The following is a 22009-nucleotide window of genomic DNA, read 5'->3' as shown; positions in this document are numbered from 1 at the left end:
GAACTGTACAAGAAATGGCTAATATGCTTTGAATGATAAATAGGCTTATAATAATGTATCTCCAAAGATTATACTTTAGAGACTATGTAAAAAACCCCATGCTTTAAAAGGATTAAAGCTTTGGTTTAGCTTCAAGGCAGCTGTAACTTACATTGCTGATAATGTTCAAATGAGCTTGTGGGTATTTATTAAAAAGAAATCTCTGTGTGAAATTTCCCCTTGGAAAGTGCAGCCTCCCCTTGCTGGTGACTGCATACATAAATAAACACACATCTCAGTGCAGCCACATGAGCACTTGCACTGGCACCACTTAGGGCAGGGGACAGAGATGGACTCAATACATCAGCCCGGTTCTGATGATCCTGTCGGATCAGTTAACTTGCAATTAACTGTGAAACTGTTTTCAGTGCTCTGCTACTCCACCTTTTGTTTTATGGGGAAAGCTGATGATGCTTGAGGACCACAACAATACAGGCTTTCCTTTCCACTTTTTTATCTGACTACTGACATGCTAAAAATAGGCACACATCTCATTAGCCTTGAAAGATAAGCTGTATTTTGACAACATAGGGTTTAGAATTTTAAGTCAGATTAAAAAAATATCTTAACTCTGTAATTTGGATCATGTAAGCACTTCCAATTTTTCACTGCTTGTGCTGCTAATGGACTGATATGGGACTACCTTGTTTTGTAAAATCTGATTTTCTTTGTAATGGGAATTTCATTCATTGGTCACTATTATACTACAAGCAGGGGTGTCAGTGAAGAAACCTGATATTTCCCCTTGAATACTATAAATACCTAAAAGGTTTCTCTTGAGGGGGAGCTGTTTAAAAACTGTACCCCACACACATTCAAGGTAACCACCAAAAGTGTCAGCACAGAGACAACACCTGCAGCATGAGATAGTTTTGAGGATATGAAGATGTATTCTTACCTAATGGCTGGAGTTGAGCAGCAGGAGGCACAACCCAACTGGGGCCAGGGTTAGTCACTTGTTTATGCAGACAGCTGCTCCCTAACTAGAACAAAGCTGTTGTTCATTAGCTCCCAATGGGCTCCCCTTGCTCTGCTTTGGATTCAGGCACTGACTTGCATTAAGATGTTCCTGGTGTAATATTCCTCACTGTTGACTTTGCAACTCGTGTAATTTATTTGTGATGATTATGATTCTTACAAGGATAAAAATAAGAAGCAGGAGAAAATAGAAATCTTAATCTTTTATTGCACAAGCAATCTTCTCACTGTAAGATTCACTCATTTCCTTTCAGATAAATTCCTAGGGGGTTTCAAGTTTTTTCTGCAACCTAGGGTCAGAGAGGCCTTTGGGGAATAGTAATTCCTTGCAGGTTCCCCTCTTCCTTTTGTTTTGATTCTAGTATGGCTGCAAACAGTAAAGAGAAAAAGGGAATTTTCTTTTTCTCATTGCTAACAATATTTCTGTTGTGGTATTTTTCATCAATGTTTGTTAAAGTATTTCAAATTAAGCCCTTACCCCCATTTTAGAGATGGGGAAACTGAGGCACAGGTTCTCTGCTTGCCCACTGCCTCTTAGGGAGCCAGTGGCAAAAAATGAGTAATGCTGGCATTTTATTTCAGTGCTCTATCTGTCAAAACCCTCTTTAATCTTTGCAGTCCACCCCTCATTAAGATCTAGCTGCTGCTGTGCCTCCATTTGCTCTTATCAAAAAGCTGGAAGCTGTTGGAAACCGGAAGCAGTTGGAAAAAGTTGGAAACAAAGTGAAAGAGTTCACTTTTCCCTCTGTAACTGCCCCTGCTGCTGGCAGGAATGTGGCTGTGAAGTGTGTGTGCTTAAAGCCTGTGGACTCTGCCCCAGGGATGGAGTTAATGGAGAACTCCTCTCAGGGAGCTGGCTCCACTTTTTGGCAGCTGGAGGTAAGGCAGGAACCCTGGGATGTGCTGCACAAGGAGCCTGGGCCAGCAGCAGCAGCTGTGGGTGGCAGATGTTTGGAGCACTGCTGCCGAGACCATTTTGCTGGATTCTGGGCCCTGCAGCAGTGATGGGGCAGTGCAAGGAACCATGGAAAGGTGTCTGTAGAGCATGGGGACAGACTCTGAGAAGCAGGAGGCTGGGAGGAGATGTGTTGTAGGATCAGCAGAGGAATTTGTAGAGAATCGGGATGAAGTCTTCAAAATTGAAAGAAATGTCAACAGTTACTTCAGCTGGGCCTTGTATGGCTAAAGGGATTAAAGACAGCACATAATAGCTTTAATCTTTGGATATTTGCTAGGTTTGAGATAGGTCATGGTTTGAAGACATTGCTGTGTTCTCTCTCATTTGATCTACATGCATTTGTGCTATGGTTTGCACGCAGAGCTGGGCAGGCAGCTGAGTTTGTCACAGAATATACCTCATGGAGATGAGGGTCTCTTCTCTGTCCTCTAGACCTCTAGCAAGGTAGAGCAGTTGAAAATATTTGGAGGGAGAAAACCTCCTTCTTGTGTTGTTGTCTCTCCAATTCAGGAGGTGTTTTAGGAAAACAGACCATTGTCTGTGATTCAGGATGGTTTGCAGACTGTTGGTATGGGGAATGCAGTCACTAACCCTGGGGCATACTCTTCTGTGTATAACACTGGTTCACCAAAGATGATTAACACACACACCTGAAAGGGTTTCTGGACTCTTATTACTCCTACCTTTTCTACTTCCCTTTTATCTGTTTCTTGCTGAACAGAGAATCATAAAAACATTGTTTGGAAAGGACTCTGGAAATGGTTTTGTCCAAGCTCCCTTTCAGAGGATCACCATCACTGCCTTGGATTTGCCTGAGCTGTGAAAATCTGAACACATGGAGGTACAAAACATGGCAAAGTGTACAGAAAAACCCAGGTCTCTAAGGATGAGTCCTGGGAACTGTGGGCTACTGAGGGTTTCATTTAGATTACAAAATCAAGTTGTGGGTTTAAAAGGATTACAGGACTAGATTTCATAGACCTGTTGCCCTTTTTGCTTGTGCTGATTCTGCTTCTCTTTCTTCACCTATTCTGACTGATGGATTTGATCATTAATTGTCACTAATTCATGACTAAACTTACAGCAGATTATGCTGTATGAAGGCACATAAGTGCCAGACAAACACATCAGGTTCTGCATGCCCTGAGCAGGGCAAACCAACCATGACCATAATAATGTAGGTGTCATCAGCAAAGACTGCTGATCTTAGAAAAAACCTTCTTTGATAGGCTTGGGAGTGTATCTAAACTGACTTGATAGGAGCTGACTGCCACAGGGTGATTCTTGTCCTCTGACTTTGAGTAATGCAAGCTGAGCCTGCCTAAAATCTCCATTAGGGAAGCACAGGGCTCCTGCTAATTCCTGCAGACACCTGGCTCTGTGTGGATTGTCACACACAGCTCTTGCAGGAGTTGTTTATGCTGCAGCAAAGAGAGCATTAGAGAGTTCCTAATGTGAATGAAGTGCTCGCACAGCATGGATGAAGGGGTGAGTTACTCACAGAGCTGACTGAATATGCTGATTAACTTGCAGTGATCAAATTCTCCCCTGGTATTTCAGGTCTAGTACCTCCTCTGTACTAAGGAATTGGAAACATTTTTCTTTACTATGGACCTAATTTCTGCTGCAAATCATGTGGTTATTTTGCAAGATAGACAGCATGCAGTAATTGCAAACATCTAGAGAGGTCCTGTCACTATCACTGCCCCATTTTTAACCCTCTGTAGTCACACTTCTAGTAATGGGAAAGCTGTTTATCATATCCTGCCCACTTTTGATTGTGAGGTGACCAAACAAAATGTGGTTTCTTATGGTGTTGGTTTATGACTGTATTTGCTTTCAGACACATTATGGGGACATAACCTCATGACTAACATGTTCACCCATATTTCATGGCCGTGACTATTACCACACAGACACGATGAGCCAGGGTTCCTACAGTGCTGATGTTCAGCATTGGTAGGCTTGCATGTTGTACTTGTTTGATCACTGTGTACCAGAAATATGAAGCCATAGATCCAGGCTTTACATTTAGATGAAATGGAAACTGGTTAATTTTCCTAAAACAGGCTTATACATTTTTCTTTTATTTAAATTTATCCTGCCTCTTTCAAACTGGAACAGAAGGCATTTCTCAGCCCCCTTGGCTGCATGGAATGTAGGAGAGGACCAAATCATACACTCAGTCCAAGAGATCCAGGCACAGCTTTGAGATTTCAGCCATTTCAGCCATGCTCCAAGCAGAGTGCAAAGCTGTGTGGTGCTCATGAACTAGATACAGCTCCATTTATATCCCTCCTTCTTTTCACAGCATCATTAAAATTGGAGAGGGACCTCCAAGATCATCAGGTCCAACCTTTGACCAAACACCTCTGTGCCAACTAAACCACAGCACTAATTGTCACATCAACTAGTTTCTTGAACATTTATAGGGATGGTGAGATGTCATGCAGAGAGAAAATTAGGAAGGCAAAACTTCAGCTAGAATTCAATCTGGCCACTGCTGTTAAAGAAGATAAAAAGTGTTTTTATAAATGTACTGCCAACAAAAGAGGGACAAGGAAAATCTCCATCCTTTATGGGATGTGGAGAGGAACATTATCACCACAGATGAGGAAAAGGCTGCTTTCTTTGCCTGAGTCTTTAAGAACAACTACCCTCAGGGCAACCAGCCCCCTGAGCTGGCAGACAGGGGCAGAGAGCAGAATGGGTCCCCAAAATCCAGGGGGACCAATCAGACTCACAAATCCACGGGGGTGGATGGGATCCACCCAAGTGTAGGGGGATAGAACATAAGTAAATAAAGGTAGTATAGAAAGTAATCTTATCCCCTAAGGAGTTGCAGCTGAGCCAATTATTAAAGATTAGGAGCAGGCCTGATGTTAACAGGCCACACCTGTAACCAATAAGAAGAGTTTTATAAAAGAGTGGATTGGTTGCTTGAGGGGAACTGGAGTCAGTTGGCTGCTGTGAGGACAAGGAAGAGTCAGTGCCTGGAGGAGCAGCCTATGAGAACCGTCAAGGAGCTACAAAACTCTGGCAATATGGAACTGTTGCAATATACGACAACAAATGGGGACTCTGATGTGATTTGGGATTAAACTATATGACCCTGTGGATGTGGGGAAAAAGGATTCAACTATATAACCCCATGGATTCAGGGAAAAGGACTTGAATACTAAACTATTGTTAAAATATATCAATTGCAGCTATTAGTGTTTGTTAAATATGAGTATAAAAGATTTTGAAGATAAGTACTTTGTAAACTGAGAAAAGCTGCAAAACTGAACCAACACTCAGAAATATATATATTCATACTATAATGTTTTGTCTGAACATTTGTATAACTCTTACTTCTAAATGAAATATACAAATGTGTCATGATGTTAATTTATTTGAACGTGTTCCTTCTAGAAATGCTGCAACTCTGTAATTAAAAGAAAAAGGGGGAATTGTAGAGGGATAGAATGTAAGTAAATCAAGGTAGAATAGAAAGTAATCTTACACCCTAAAGAGTTGCAGCTGAGCCAATTATGAAGGATTAGGAGCCGGCCTGATGTTAACAGGCCACACCTGTAGCCAGTCAGAAGAATGTTATAAAAGAGTGGATTGGTTGGCTTGGGGGAACTGGAGTCAGTTGGCTGCTGCAAGGGCAAGGAAGAGTCCGTGCCTGGAGGAGCTGCCTACAAGAAAATATCAAGGAGTACGAAACTCTGGCAATATGGAACCTTTGCAATGTAATGAACAGAACTCTTGCACTATAAGACAACACCCAAGGGAACTGGAAGAGCAAAACAATTTCTAATTATTACTAAGCATATATGACAATTACTTGCATGTATGACAATTATGCTTAGGTGCTTTATATACTATGTGGAAAATATAGGCCTTTGATGGATGAATTCTTGTGAATTATAGGTCTTCCCCATCCCCACCAGAGAAGGGAAACTCACCAAGTATTTATTTTTATTCTAAACTTTGAAATATTTTCAGTACTGGGGAAAAAAAAAACCAAACAAACCCCACCAAAACTCCCCAAAAACTAAATCTCATTAAACAGACCTGATTTTTGATGTGGAATATTTGGAAAGGACTTTGCTGATTTCTCCTGTACTTCCATTTTATCATATCTGCTTAATTACAGAAGATGCATTTATTTGGCAGCAAGAAGCTTGAGGTGGTCACAGCCTGGTTTACATACCTGACTCCATGTGCAGTTGCTGTAATACACCACAAGAATTCTATTTTGAGGTCTGCACTCATGTTTGACTTAAAAGACCAAAGCTCTGTTGAATTGGCCATTATATTCTTTTCACCAACAATTAATTTTGTCTTGCAACCACTGAAAAATCTTCAGGGTCATGAGCTTTATTTCCAGCTCATAAATGGAACAAAGCCCCACATCCAAGTTGAATTTCAGTCTTTGACCTGCTCCGATTCTTTTCCTCTGAAATAATCTCTGTAATGGAAGCAGAGCTGCTCTGGAGCAATAAATTATAAATGTTGTGCTTGAGGCTGCTGATTGGGATGTGATTGAATAGATAACTTACAGATGACTATTGGACAAAGAGCCTCTGGTGGCTCAAAATAACCCATTTCTTTGTAAACTCTTGAAAGCAGGGGAAAGATAATGCCAAAAGCCCTCTCTGTTAAGGCCAAGGTAAGCACACAGAGTAATAAAAACTCTGGCTGTGGAAATGAGCTGCTCCCTCTGGGAGGAAATGAGGGAAGCTGGAAGACCCAGATGGAGAAGTGGACACATGCTGTAGCATCTGAAGTGAGCAGCCAGTGGGGCATCAGCAGGAAAGGTTCCCTAGGTAACACCCAGAGAACCTGTTTGCTCCCCACTCCTGCATCTCCAAATGATGATGTTCCAATTGATCAAACAGTGGGGTGGAGAGGAGGAGGCTGGCTGTGCACAGCCAGCCTGGGCTGCACAGAGCTGGAAATAATGTGTTTAATACTCAGGCTCTTGCAGCTTGGAATCTAACCTGAGAGCAGCAGAGCTAGACTGAGGAGTGAAAATATGGTGCTTGGGTGATGTGCTCTGAGACTGGAAAAGAGGGGGAAAAAGGGGAGATACCTGTAGATGTGATAGAGACAATGCTGCAAATCAAACCTGGGTGCATGGCTCGCCAGGGAATGCTGGGGGTTCTCCATGGTTCTCCAAGGAATTCTGCCAGCAGAAATGGGTTTTCTGTTGCAACAGGGCTGTGTTACTCTGAGTGCCTCCTGCGCTGATCCTGCCCACGTGTCTGTTCTCATCTCTGCTTCTGTTACCCAGTTCTCAATATGCTCATAGTGATGCCTTGGTTAAAGCAAACCAGTGATTTAATTCTTGGTTTCACTTCTAAGTTTTCAGTATTACAAGGACATTACAAGTCCTATTAAGCAGAGCAAAATAAGCTTTAGCCTGCACATTAGTTTAGCCACACTGAGTTACCATATAAATGAACAGTTCTGAAATGTACCCAGCTCTTCCACTGGATTTATGTTTCAGCACATATCACACCATAGATTCAACAAACATAGATCATTTTAAATGGACAGCTATGTACAAAATTATTATACAGTGTTATTACAAAACTTGAGAAATAAAGCTCTGAATTTTGAAAACACAGTACTGCACAGTCCCAGTTTTAAAGCCAAAGTAACATGATTCCACACGTTCTGCAGCTTGGACACAGACTCTCGAGTACAAGCAGCTGACAATGGAAATCAAACCCAGAGATTTACTACAGGATAAACTGAAAACGTGTCCAATAGAACACTGGAAAACCTCTTCCTTTTGCTTTAGTAAGAGAAACCAGAGCCCTGGCTCTCCAAAAATTGATGGTTGCATCAGCAGGTGTGACAAGACTACTTAAGACTACTGATGCACTTCAACTTAATTGCACATAAGCATCATGTAGGAACCAGACACTGCTTATATGGCCATATGCTTAGTAAAATAGAAAATACATTTTCTTTTACTTGCCTTTCCCCCCCGTAACCAATTTCCCTTGCTTTAAGTGATTAAGAGTGAAAATATATTTGTCTAATCTGGGTCTTGGACGTGGTCTGATATAAATCATCAGTGGGCAAGGAGAAGAGGGACTTAACACACCTCCACTTGTGATGGTACAGCCACTGCCTAATTTATACCCTTAATTTATTATAATTAAGGGTATAAATCATATATATATAAAATATATATAAGGGTATATATATTTAAGCTGTTTTTAACACTTCTTCAAGGGCTAACCACTGCAGTCTGTTCTTGGGCCACAGTCAGCTGTCACTTCAAGAGGAGTTTGGCCCAAGAGCAGGTTGAAAGCCTTGGCTTCCAGGACAGTGGGTGACAGGTCTGACCCTTTCACCACCACTATGCACAGCCATCCCCTATCCCCAGAGGTGCCCAGTGCACAGCCTGAGGGGTCCAAGGTCTCTGGGGAGGCTCTTTAGGTCCTGGGGAGGGGAGTGAAAGGCTGCATGAGGAGAGGCTGTGGGTCTTCATGGGGCAGAAGTTGTCCATGGTGGCATTTCATTGATGCAGAACCTGGAGTCTCAGAAGCTGGCAGCACCCCAGGGACACATGAGAGGTTCTCTCATACCTTCTGCCTTGCCATGACACCTGCAGGAAGAGGGGGAAATGCAAATCATTTGCAACTGTGAGTAAAAGTGGTGCAGTTTTGCATGCATGTGTATGTAATGGTTGAGGTGCTACTAGGGAAATCAGTTTCATCTGTTCCTCAGATAACCTAAAAACAGGTAGTTTGATGGACTTAATAAAAACCTCCTGTTTCCAGAACCAATCTTGAAACTCCAGAGTTTGGGCAACTTTGCTTTAAAGTTTAGTTCAATAACATATATCCTTCTAGGTATTAAATTGCTGAGGTAACTAAATCTAGAGGATCTAGGAGGACTGTCAGAAGGATGGGGCAGCACACTGCAGCCTGTCTCACTCCATAACTGATTCAAATACCATTTCTGAAGGCAGACATGGAGGCAAAGGGCTAGCAGGGAGATGAGCATTAGATCGATGACATTCTCACAGTCTATTTAAAAACTCCCCATAGACAATATGGGTCTGGAGAAGGGGAGGTGAAGCATCTGTCCCTCAAGAATGAAAGGAAAACCTGGACTCTCAATCCCTTCTGTGTCTTTGCAGGGGAAGGTTGATGTGCCATGTGCGTGTCACAGCTGCCCTTCTGCCTTTTCCCTCCCTCCTTGCCAGGCTGTGGTCTGTACTCCTGCTTTGGTTTTCCTTTTATTTTCTAGGGAATAAACCAAGCAGATTTGTGAGCAGGGAAATTACTAAAGCCCAATTGCTAAAGCCCAGTTGCTCAAGGACTTGAGCTTTCAAGGCTTTTCTCTCCCCTAACCATTCCAAGTGACACAAGTGACACAGAAGGGAGGAAAAGGGGAGCTGCACAAACAGACATGAACATTTGTCTCTAGGAATTCTCTAGGGTTTAGGGCAGGCACACTCAAAGAGCAGCTCTCTTGAGTTCAGGTGTTTGTACAGTCTCTCCTCTCTTTTACTGTCACCTTTATAAAATGATTCTTTAAGCTCTTGCTGGACTTGGCTGGAAATGAGTTGAGATGTTACCAGGGTGCACACAAACAGTGTGACCACCAGTGCCTTGATTCCAGAGGAAAAACACCTAAACCATGTCTTTCAAGACCAGGAAGATAATGTGGAATACCACTCTTTAGATATGAGAGCTCACATTTAAAGACATTATTACAGGAATTGCTGCATAACAAGATATGGTCAAAGTGAGGCAAGAAATCAGTAGCTCATTAGTTTTTGAGTGCTCTGAAATATTATCACAGAGTCTCTGTTCCTGCCCTCTGCTGCTGTCAGGGAAGCTCTAAAAACTCATAAGGGCTTTGAGTCTTGATCCCTGCAGCTGGAGCTGCACAAGAAGGAAGAAGATTTCTGTGGCTTCATGAGACCTGTTAACCTCCACGTCAGCAAATCCACCAGAGAAAGAAATATCCTGTACCAAAAGAGGACTAGTGGGGACCTGAACAGACCATGTATGCTTGGGGAAAAACATAAAATGTAACAAAAATCAGGTGGAAGATCCTAGGAAAAAATACTGATTGCTAACACTCCAGGCTTGTTGAAAGTGTCTTATCAAGAAGTTCTGTCTTATCTGTCTCATCAAGACAGGAGCTGCATTTGGGAGAGGAAGCTGTCTGCAGGAGACTAAGACAAGGAAATGGGGTTTTGCTTCTGCTGCCCTTGCTTTGTGACAGTAGAAGAGGAGAAAGAGAAGTGCAGGTTCCAAGGTGCAGCTCATTGCTGCCCTCCTGACATCAAATCCCAGGTAGGCTCTGCTGGTGCAATGCCTGCCTGACTTCATAAAGGTCCTGTATGCCCATGCATTTGTCTGTGCTGCATTTCTATGTCTTCCCAGGACAAAACAAAACAAAACTGTGTTTCATGCATTTTTTTCAAACATGACTTTTTTTAAGCCTGTATGCTTAAAAAAAAATTTGAGTTAAGCTTAACTGGTGGTTCCAGCTGCCCTTCCAATGCAGCATGTGCTCTGGTCCTGGTGTACTCATCACCTATGCTCCATTGCTAACATTTTCTGTTCCTGCAGGAAATCTTCCTTAGGATTTTTAAACCAACAGAGCTACTTGCACTTCATGTACTCCTATGGTAGTGCAAGGAAAGGACCAAAAGGAGGGCAGGAGTAGTGAGGACTGTAACTACCCAAAGTATATCCCCTTTTCTCTTGCTAGCAGTGATGCTCCAGGTGCAGGAACAAAAGCAGCCCTGTGGGGAAATCCTGCACAGATTCCTCCTGTGTCTGTGCAGGAGCAGGGCTCCCAGCTGGGCTCCCAGCCCCAGGGAATGGGGATGCTGGACAATAAATACATTCCTTTCAGGAAACAAGACAAAGAGATTTGATGATATTGATTTAGTTCATAAGAGATGCTCATCAGCATGGAAAGGACAACGTGTAACTATGCAATTTCAGTACAGTGGGGGTTTCACTTGTTTATTTTTCTTGCTTTTCTTTCTACTTACTGTAAAAATGGGAAGTTTTTCAAATGGAAGTCTCATCCTAGAACTCCTTTTGAGGGGCAATTCTATGTTGCTAGCATCAGTGAAGGATGCAGGGATGCAACTCTGGAGATGAATTTATCTTTGAGTGGGAGCTGGTATCTTGCCCCAGCTAGTATTTGCCCCTGGATCCAGTGTTTTATTCCCTTTTCCAGATATCCATATTTAAACAGTGCTATAGAAAGTGGCTACCCACAAGCAAACCAAATGTTCTTTGCTGGAGGTAGATACTGAAATTGCATTTTTACAGTTTTTGAGAAAATAATGTGATCAAAGCAAGGACTTTGTTCATCACATGAAGTCTGATTGTTTGGTTAGAATAATGGCTTTTAATTATCTGCAGGGAGAAGCAGTTTGGCTGCTGCTGACACAGAGGACAAACATGTGGGCTGTGACCCTGTGTCGAGTGGAGATCAGCACTGACTCCACTCAACACAAGATCAACACCCTGGAGAGTAAAAATCAGAGTAACAAATTCATTTCACATGTGTTTGTGATTAGACACAAAGACAAAAAGCTCAGGTGATATGCTGAATACTGATTAGGTCTGTGAAGTCCCAGTGTTGTGGTTAGTTCACAAAAAATTTATCTTTGTGAGTTTACATACCTCATTGTGCCACACAATCTTTTTTTGTTTTATTATCTCCAGAATCAGTCTCAACCTCTGCTTTTGAACAAAAGAGAGACACCAAATATATTTGATCATGGCAAGGCCAAGGTAACAACAGGGAACTTTTCATGATGAAAACACTGTCTAGTAGCAGAGAGGTCCCTAAGAACACAGAATCTTTGACTGGTTTGGGTTGGAAGGGACCTTAAAGATCATCTAGATCCAACCCTCTTGATGCCACCCCTGGATGCCCAGGGAACTCTGTGGCTTTTGCAGGCTGGGGTCAGTTCTTAAGCCAGAAGTCCTAATTTCAGGTGTCAGGAAAGAATTGCCAGGATGGGAGCATGGGATGCTCCCATTGCTGCAGCTTCTGCTCCTCAGATGAAGAAAGTTCAGGAACCAACATTACAGGAAACAACTTCTCATTTGTGGCTTGTTTTTAATCAGTAGCGTGTTTAGAAATGTAAATTACTACAACCCTGGGGCATGCTGCATTAAAAGGGTAAGTCCCTCTGTGGTAGCTGCTCAACCTATGCTGTCTTTCTCAGCAATGAGTATTCAAACCCTCCTTTCCTTTCTCCTTGAAAGGAAAAACATCAAGCATTGGTAAAAAGAGACTTTCCCATTTGCCTGCCCATTTGTTTACCTCAGGATCTTGCAGGAAAGAGGCTTTGGAAAGGATATTGTAAGTTCTAAAGGCTGACAGACCGATCTGTCTTCCCCATGAGGCGTCTCCAATTTGGGATTAAGGTACCCACCCAAGGCTGGCAGGATCTACAGGACCTGGACACTCTTCCCAGGTTTGGGACTGGCTGAGGATTTTGGTAAGGAGAGGGGGGCCTGTGTGGCTCCAGGAGCTGAGCTCCCTCCCAGCCCAGCAGGGCAGCCCAATGGAGGATGGATCCTTGGTGGAAGCATCAGCAAGATGCTCCTTTTCAGTGACTGACCTTTCCCCTCCCTCTGCAGAGATGGTTTGAGGGCCTGATGTTTAGAAGCACCTAAAGCACCCCTGGGGCAGGCTGTCAGGCAAAAGTGCTGCTGCAATGAGGGGAAAAACCAAACAAGCCCAAGGCAGCATGGAGGCTGCTGCTTTTATGTGTTTATAAGTAGTTCAGAGGGGTGATTGCTGATTAAGTACCGAGTATTAACTGCTCTTAATCACTGCTCTGGAGCCTAATGGAGCTCTTGTTTGCACATAACCGTGCCTGTAGCTGTCTTTAGCACACTTGACAGATGTGCTTATTGCCATCTTTACTGCATATGTGTAATGGGCTTTTGAATTATTGATTCATCATTACTCCTTTATAAACTACTTATACATGTCACCAGAATGAACTACGCTTGTGTTTTTCTTTTTAAAGCTCTTTCAGGTTTGAAAAATATAATAGCTGCATGAAACAGTGTGACTCCAGGGGCAGGGGGCACTGGGCCTTGAAGTGGAAAGAAACAGGTGTGTACAAATATATCAAGAAGGTTTATACAAATATATCAGGAAGGTTCCCACATTTAAGTCAGTCCCCAAGGGCTATTTATAAAATAGGCTACCTGAGTAGCTTTTGCTGTGCCTCTTCTTCTTCTTCCTTTTCCCTGATGGCCTCTGCTTTTCCCTGTCACTGTGAGGTTGCTCTGGGGGAAGTGTTGCTGAGCAAGAGGAGTCAGTGGCTGGCTCCTCTGAGAAGGACTTGTCTTGAGAGGTGTCCAACAGCGAGTCTGTACCAGGGTCTTCATTTTCTTTTGTCATTTCTTTAGACTCTGCCTGCTGAGCCTCATGGCAGGGGGCAGGCTGAGCACTGTCTGAGCCATCAGCTGGGCACTCCTTGTCCTGGCCTCCTGACATGGCCCCGTTAGCCCAGCTGAGTTGGTCTGGCAGAGCAGGGGCTGCACTGCTGCTCACAAAGCTGATCCTTGAGCCTATGTCAGCCACAGAGAAGCCAAGGGAGCCTCTCTCTGTGCAGGGCTGGAGGCCTTCCACGTTGTTTTTCTGCTCCATCCCAGGGCCCAGCGTGGTCTGAGTGGCTCCATCAGCTTCCACCATGCTCTCTGAGGGGCTTTTGGTCTGGGACTCCAGTGGCAGACTTCCTCCAGCACTGTTTGTAGATAATACCTGGCCTGAAGCTGAAGCATTTGTAACACCTCCACCTGTCTCCATTGGGGCAGTGGATGAGGGAAGAGTGCTTTCTGAGGGATGATCATCCTTGTTTTGCTCAGTCTTGTCATCAGTCTGCTTCCCTGTTGCTTGTGGGTCCTTCATGCTCTGTCCTGTAAACAGAAACACACAATCAGCCACAGCTGCAGTCTCACCAGGAATCAGCCAAGATGCACCTACCCTGCAGAGGTTACAGGTCAGCAGCTGCCTGTGGAGGGAGCACTGACCCTAAAGCAGCTCCAATGCAGAGGCAGCACCAATTTATCCTCCCTGCACCTCCCCTCCTTATGCCCGTGTGGTCACCCTGGCTGGACTGCAGGCTCCAGCTCAGCTGTTTGTTTTCAGCAGGTGTTAATGTCTCTGCTACAAAATGGCTGAATTCCACGGAGGCTCCAGGACTTGCAAGGAAACCTTAAAGTCTACAGCAGAAGAGAGACCCTGCCTGTGAGGTCCTGGACCAGGCTGGACTGCTGGCTTGGTGTGTGAGGACTTCAAGGCTGCCCATTAGCCAGCCTCAACCTGCCCTTGCAGAGCAGGCCTAGGAGAGCCATGGACAGACCAATGTCCTTGGATTTGCCTAACTGCACTGACACCGAGGTCAAGAGACCTAAGAAACCCATGAGGCTGTCTCCTCACAAGCACCTAAAGGACTTGGGTACTTCTGCAAATAGGGTTTCTTATCTTTTTTTAAAGGGTTTCTTCAGTCTCCCAAGTGCAGACTAAGATGGGATGCAGCAGTCTGTAAGACAGGAACACACTGTGCTACTGAGACTTGGGAGCATGCAGGGATAACAGCAGTGCCCCATCAGCATGGTGCCATGGCTGACACGTGGGTCAAGCACCTCAGAGGGTTTATCAACACAGATGCAGGGCTATGCTGCTCCAAATTTCTGCTAATTTTGGTACAGACCTGGCTAGCAACAGCTCAAGGCTCTCTGCTCCTCTTCTCCTTGGCACTGGCTGCAAATAAAATGCCCCAAATGCAAACACAAAGGCTTCTGGCTGGTGCATGCTTGGCTCAGGCTCAGAGGCAGATGGGAATGAAGAGCTGCAGGTACAGTCAGGTCTGTGTCCTTACCAGACTGGCTTTCCTCCAGGCTCTCTGCAGATGAGGGTTTAGGAGCTGCCTCTGACTCGTGTCTGCTCTTTGTCTTCCTCAGCGTGAAGCCTTTCCTGATGTCGGCGAGCAGGGCGTCGATGACACACACCTCCTCCTGCTTCATCAGCCCCTTCTTGACTGGGGAGAGATGGGAGTTACCCCTGCCCCTGAGACAGGCCAGCAGGAGCTGCAGGGATGCCACTGCTGGAGGTGCCTCCTGCTGTCCCAGCACAAGCAGCCACTGGCCAGGAGCAAGGCACCCACAGCAGACCTGGGAGCAGCTCCATGATCCCACAGCAGTGCCCATGATCCTACAGCACTGCTCTGTGACCCCACAGCAGTGCCCATGATCCCACAGTGCCCATAATCCCACAGCAGTGCCCATGACCCACAGCAGCGCCCCATGGTCCCACAGCAATGCTCCACAATCCCACAGCAGTGCCCATGGTCCCACAGCAGTGCCCTGTGATCCCACAGCAGTGCCCATAATCCCACAGCAGTGCTCTGTGATCCCACAGCAGTGCTCCATAATCCCACAGCAGTGCCCATAATCCCACAGCAGTGATCCATGATCCCACAGCAGTGCTCCATAATCCCACAGCAGTGCTCCATGATCCCACAGCAGTGCCCTGTGATCCCACAGCAGTGCCCTGTGATCCCACAGCAATGCCCATAATCCCACAGCAGTGCCCATAATCCCACAGCAGTGCCCATAATCCCACAGCAATGCCCATAATCCCACAGCAGTGCTCCATGATCCCACAGCAGTGCTCCATGATCCCACAGCAGTGCTCCATAATCCCACAGCAGTGCTCCATGATCCCACAGCAGTGCTCTATGATCCCACAGCAGTGCCCTGTGATCCCACAGCAGTGCCCTGTGATCCCACAGCAGTGCCCATGATCCCACAGCAATGCCCATAATCCCACAGCAGTGCCCATAATCCCACAGCAATGCCCATAATCCAACAGCAATGCCCATAATCCCACAGCAGTGCCCATGATCCCACAGCAATGCCCATAATCCCACAGCAGTGCCCATGATCCCACAGCAATGCCCATAATCCCACAGCAGTGCTCCATGATCCCACAGCAATGCCCATAATCCCACAGCAGTGCTCCATGACCCCACAGCAGTGCTCTGTGATCCCACAGCAGCCCATCCTGGCTGAACACAAAGGATTTGCTCCCAAGTCTTGGTGCTACAGCCTGGCACAAGTGGCACCAGCTCTGCCTGGGCACATCCCTGGTTGTCCCACGACCGTGAAATATTCCATTTGTTATCAATGTCGGTGGGAACCTTTTTTTTTTTTTTTTTGGAGGAAAAATAATTCTGACTTTTCTTTCCTCTCTGCTTCATCCAATTGCATTTTTTTAGTCTTTCATTTTCATCCAGCAGAAGGCATATTTAAGCAATATGCAAGATTTTTGGGACAACTGTGGTGAAGAGAGACTATTCAAGTGTATACAAGGAGCTTGGATGGTGGATAAGTCAAATGTCTCTTTTTAGATTTGGGATTCAAAAGTTATGTTTAGAAACTGGAAAAGTTAACTGAAATATTTAATTTGTGGTTATTTTATTTCTTCTTTGCTGTTCAGTCAGCAAACCTAAAATTAACTTCTCTGCCCAGCTGCAACTGTGGAAAGTCAATTCTTAGCTAGGGCTGTAAGACACCTAAAAGCCTTTAGTCAGCCAGCACCTAGAAACCTACAAAATAAATTACCACTACTGGTCCATTAAAGCAGGACCACCAAAGAGCCCCTATGGCTCCATCTCTATTTTTGGAAGCCATTTCAGATACTCACTGACTTTTCCATTTTCTCCCCTCTGTCTCTTGCCCTCTTCCTCTTCTAGCTGCTTTTTCCTCTTTTCTGCTTTGGCAGCTTGCTCCTTTCTGTCCTTGTTTTCCTGCAGGGAGGTAACAATGGCATGAGAAAGTGGGGTAAAGAAGCTGATGAAGAGACAGGAGATCTATAGATGAAGGAAGAGAAATTCTAGCTTTGTCCTGTGCAATAATTAAAATGGGCATTGGGAATAAGGGCCAAAAATGGTGAGAGAGGACTGGGGGACTGCTGACTTGGCCAGGACTCTGCCACATCCCAGCTGGAGGTGGCAGTGGTGCTATGCCTCACACAGCTACCTGCAGTGTGCTCACCTGCCTGATCTTGAGCTGAGGTGAAAGTGGGAGACACTGAAGCCACAGTTTTTTCCACAAGGTGGCTTTTTTACTACATATCCCCCTTCTGAGCCTGTTTGCTCAGGTTGGAGTAAAGGGTGAAGTTTTTAAGCCCCTTTCTCCACAACTTGCACACTTGGCCTAAAAGCATCTTTGTGATTGACTCTGCAGCTGAAGTTGCAAAAGAATCACAAATCCCTGGTGTTTGGGCCAGGCCCAGCAGCACCAGAACCTCGATCCACGAGGATGTAGTGGAGAAGGGATCAGACACCACTTCAGTGGGAGACCTGATGCCAAGTGCCAAAAGGAGGAGGCTGTAGCCAGGATCCCCCCTGGATTGGGGTGTCCATCCCACCCCTGTCCATTGGAGCAGCTTCCATCTTCCAGGAAGGGATGCTCAGGATCCTGTGTGCAGGTGCCAACCTTCAGGGCTCGGATGAAGAGGTCTCTGAAGGTCTTCATGATGCTAAATATGTCCTCTAAGGACAACTTGCTTGGATCTTCACAGAGATAATTTGCAAGTTCTTCTCTCTTCTTTTCAATGGTTTCAAATTCTTCTTCCAGTTTTCTGGAGGCATCAATGCTGTCCTGAAACACATTAAATGCACACTGTAAAACACCATCCAGAGGACAACGAGTGAAGTGCACTCGCAGAGAAGGGATTAGAGATTAGAGCAGGACTCTGGGTCCTGGCTTTTAACTGCAGCTTTTGGAAAGCAGGTGGGAAGAAATTAAGATTTACAGATGGTCTTCACTCTTGGCAACTGTGCTGTGCCAGTTTACAGGGGTGTCTTAAGCAAGACACGGATAGCTCCATGCAAAGCTTAATCCCAAGGAAAGGGCCTCACTCTGGTGATCCACAGAGAAGGTGACCATCTTCTCCTAAAGTGAGGAGTCACACAGAAGCATGGACAGAGCAGTTGGGGCAGCATCCTAAGAAATCAGCCTTTCCAAAGGTATCTAAGTTTGGGGTGCAGCTGGCCACTGCATATTTGGGTTGTACAGCATTGCATCTTATTTCCAAATCTGAGAGCATGTCTTGTGGCAATATTTTCTCCCCTATCATGAGGCTCCTGAGCTGCAGATGTACCATGCAGCACCTCTCTGTGTGTAATGGGGGAGATCCAAGGTAGCTCTGTTACTGACCTGGATGGGTTTCTCATACTGCTGTTTCACATCCTCGTTTGATGATAAGACTTTCCGCTGAAGCTCCAGCAACTTCTTTAAATTGGTACCGGACTCCGTGCGTATAATGTCAAGATTAATTCTGAAATCACACAGAACCCTGCCATTAATTCTGAAATCACACATAACCCTGCCATTAGCTGACACTCCAGCATCTTGAGCTGACCAAGGAGTGGACAAGTGTGAACTGGTGCTTTGGTCACCCCTCTGCTTCCCACCACTTCCCTGAGCTGAACCCTGTGCTGTGAACTCTCTATACAGACCAAGCTCAGGGAAAACAGCTTCCCCCCACAGCACTTATGGAAAGGCTGCCAGGCCTAGCTACAGTTCTGTGTATTGGGTAGATGGCTGCCAAAAAAAGCCCACCCCTTCAAAAGGCTGTTCTCCACCCACCATGCTCAGCATTAGCTCACTTCCCCTGCCTGGAGGGACTTCAGAAATGTCTGGGTAGCTGACCCTCACCAGCTCCTGCCACCACAAAGGCAGTGCACGTTTCAGAAAGGTCTGGGAGGCAGCTTTAACTGACTGCTCTGCAAATTTCAGTCCTAAGTGTTGCCAGCTGTAGTAGAATTATTATATATTAAAGGCCTTTCAACATTCATCAATCAAATCTTTCAGTTCAAACTATGTAAGATGCCATCTTGTTAATCTGTATACCAGCTGTGTGTGTCCTAATTTCTGGTACATTGTTGATGTGCATGAGATTTATTTTTGTTTTTAATTCAAAGGAAGTGACACACAATTTTACCCTGCTGCTTTTGAAACATATTCAAGATCCTTTGGCAGTTCCAGTAGGTCCTTGTGGCTGTTTTCTACTTCCTGAAGAGGAAGAGAGAAAGAAGTGTTATTTGGTGTGTGGCAGGAGTCAAGGGGAAGCTGGGGGGAAGACACATGGACAGAAGTGTCCAGGAAGGATGACTGTGCTGTGTTCTGCTATTGCCCCCCTGTCTGTAGTTTGCACATTCAGAGAGGAAAGGCATTTCCCATGGCTATAAAAACACAGAAGAAAACTGAACTCTCAGAAATACTCATAGTTCAAAGCAAAGCAGAGCTCTTCTTGAGCATAGAGGGAGGCAGCACTGTGGTTTGATGCAATCTGACACTTCCCACAGTCCCAGAAGGATATTAAAAGGCCTTGAGTCTTGCATTCTTTACTTTCACAGCTGTCCTTGCTGAAGCCACTGCCAGCTAAAGTGGGGCTTGAACATGAGCAACTGAAACCAAGGGACATTGATGAATGAAGGTGGCAGAGCAGAGCACGGAGAAAGAAAATGATAAAAACAGCATTGCAGGGAATAGGAGAGCCATGGGGGCCTGAAGAGAAGCATGAAAAGCCTGAGCACAATCTGGAGGAAGAGGGAAAGTCCATGGAAAGGCAGAAAGGCTGAATGGGTACAGATGAGCCAGGACATATTTGTGCTCTGTGGTTTGCAGCTGCTGATGTGCAGATTGCACAAATATGAAAGGAAGTTGCAGACCCTGTGGGAAAAGATGCTGGAGGGAAGCAGATCAAGTCCTAAAATAAGGAGCAGTGCCCACAAGCAGTCTCCACCAGAGTCACCAAAGTGATTCAAATCCTCCTGACTTGTGACACTCTGGGGTTTGCCAGGGAGGATGTGAGTATGAGCATGTGGCATTAGCCAACAGCAGAGCGGGAGAAATGTGTCATCTGTGATAAAACCCTCCCTCTTCCCTACTGTGCAGGACTTGGCAGTGGTACCTCCAGAATATGGTGGAGCAGGGTAATGCGGGTTTGGTTGGCTTTGGTTTCTGTTAGTTTGAGTAAAGTGCTGATTTTAAAACCATCGGCATCGCCCGTGTGACTTCCCTACAAGAGAGAAAAAAAGCAGATGTAACTCCTGTGTCCATCCAAATTACAACCCTAAAGGAGATCATTCACAGACTGTGATGAGGAAAGGAGAAGACAAAAAAGTCCTTACGTAGTTCAGGAAGTTTCCAACTTTGAGAATCAGTTGACAAAAGACTGGCAGGCGATGACTGGTCAGAAGATCTGAAAAACATAAGGGACTTTTTAGCAAAAGCTTGTGTTACACCAGAACATTTCCTAAACTGCACTGAAATTGGGGTTCTGAATTCCACCAATCAAATCTGGTATTTGGCTTTGCAGCCCAATGCCCAACCAGCAGAGAAGATGATTTCATGTTGATTCGGTTCCATGGGTTGTCAAAGTCTTTGTTGACTTATGTTTCTTTCTTTACATCTGGTCTCTCATTTCCTAATGGTAAATAACCTGCAGTGGGACCCTCCTCACTAACAGCAATCAAGATCCAGCCTTCCTTGCACGTTTCCCAGAGTGGGCAATGGTAACTCAAATTTAATCTTGCAAACTTTAGCTGTGCTGTGAAGCCAGTTCTGACTGCACTATGATCACCTGCCAGCTGCTAAAACCAGGCACGCTCACCCTGTTCCTGGTCTCTCATGGTGGAGGTGATTATTGACCAGGCATGAAGAGTGCAGTCCCTGTCCTTGCTCTTACAACAGGGTGCTGCAGTGCTGTGCTTTCTGAAGCACTCAGCTTTGAGGCAGGAACAGCTCCAAAAAAACAACTGGGCTGCTGGGAAGTCGCTTCAATTTATCCCAGCAAACAGCTGTAATGCCAGCTGGAGAAACCCCCAGCAGGAGTTGGGGCAACTGGCCCTGTAGAACAGGTGACACTTGACAGTGCCAAGAAGAGCATACTGCTCTCAGAGGAGTGGGACCAAAGGTTTCTGCCACAGGAAGCCAAAATCTACTGCATAAACTTTCTGTGTACTCACCATATTGGAGCATCAGCAATTTATAAACCAAAATAACAACCTTTTTCTTCTGGTTCCATTTCTAGGCAGGGAAATACTAAAGCATTGCTTTTGGGGGAAGTTTTCTGGCAGTAGAGAAAATTGCTGTATTATGAAGTTCTTAATTTGGGAAATAATGCTGGATGGATGAATTAGCTGCAGCAGGGCCAGCTCTGCTGTCTAAATTCAGCTCCTTTGAAAGGGCTGATGAACTTCCAGCACTTCACCATTCAAAGTGTTTCAGAAGAATACATCTGCTGCAGAAAAAGTGGGATGAGGATGACAGAAAATAATCTTTGGTCCTGTTATGGGCTTTGGCCATCAGTGGAGATACCTAAAGTTGCATCCCATTTGCAGCAAACCAGTGAATGGATCACATAGGAGTTCTTTGGGGTTTGGGTAGTAATACTGCAGAGCTCCAGGGGAGTTTTGGGGGTAACACTGCAGAGCTCCAGGGGAGTTTTGTGGGGGTTAAAATTTCCTGTCTTAAATCAGAGCCAGTAATAAGCTCAGGTCATGCATACCTTCACAGGCTCTGCGGATGGCTTCAGCTTTGGGCTGAATCATGTCCAGCACGACGGTGGTCTCTTCGCAGATCAGCATACACTCAATGCGCAGCTGGTAGCTGAGGGTGGAGATGGATCCTCAGCTAAAGGCACTGGGATCCCAGCCAGCACAGCAGCCCCTTTCCCACATCACCAACAAGCCCATGCCACCCCACAACATGCCAACCACATCCACACCAAACCACCGGTGTGGCCTTGGAGGGAGGAGAGGGGCTGCTGCTGGCCCTGAGGACCAGCAGGGATGTGGGTTCTGCTGGTCCATTGTGATCATCAAAGGGAAGGGTTTCCCCTTCTTGGCACTGCATTGGGCACTGCCTTTCACCAAGTTATGGAGCCTCCTTGGGCAGACCTGACCCTGAATCTGGGCCAGCTTCAGCTGGTTCAGAGGGAGAG

General features: G+C 45.4%; 1 protein-coding gene across 4 annotated transcripts in view; it reads right to left on the bottom strand.

Annotated features, from left to right (window-relative positions):
- Positions 1-7451: 7451 nt before the first annotated feature.
- INF2 (inverted formin 2) overlaps positions 7452-22009 on the bottom strand; it is a 41915-nt gene continuing 27357 nt past the window's right edge. For 2 of the 4 annotated variants that reach the window (XM_059474559.1, XM_059474558.1), the window contains exons 13-23: positions 21575-21675; positions 20196-20266; positions 19976-20083; positions 19004-19074; positions 18217-18337; positions 17494-17658; positions 16700-16802; positions 14874-15032; positions 13195-13908; positions 11647-11706; positions 7452-8588 (exon numbers count right to left, since the gene is read on the bottom strand). In XM_059474559.1, coding sequence (XP_059330542.1) covers positions 11648-11706; positions 13195-13908; positions 14874-15032; positions 16700-16802; positions 17494-17658; positions 18217-18337; positions 19004-19074; positions 19976-20083; positions 20196-20266; positions 21575-21675 — 1672 coding nt within the window. In that variant the 3' untranslated portion in view covers positions 7452-8588; position 11647. The remainder of the gene's footprint in view (positions 8589-11646; positions 11707-13194; positions 13909-14873; positions 15033-16699; positions 16803-17493; positions 17659-18216; positions 18338-19003; positions 19075-19975; positions 20084-20195; positions 20267-21574; positions 21676-22009) is intronic. The other 2 variants (XM_059474560.1, XM_059474562.1) reach the window with 2 other exon arrangements.

Source organism: Ammospiza nelsoni, chromosome 6, assembly GCF_027579445.1.
Source record: "Ammospiza nelsoni isolate bAmmNel1 chromosome 6, bAmmNel1.pri, whole genome shotgun sequence".
In the NCBI taxonomy this organism is placed as follows: Eukaryota; Metazoa; Chordata; class Aves; order Passeriformes; family Passerellidae; genus Ammospiza; species Ammospiza nelsoni.
This window is presented reverse-complemented; position numbering and strand designations above follow the sequence as displayed.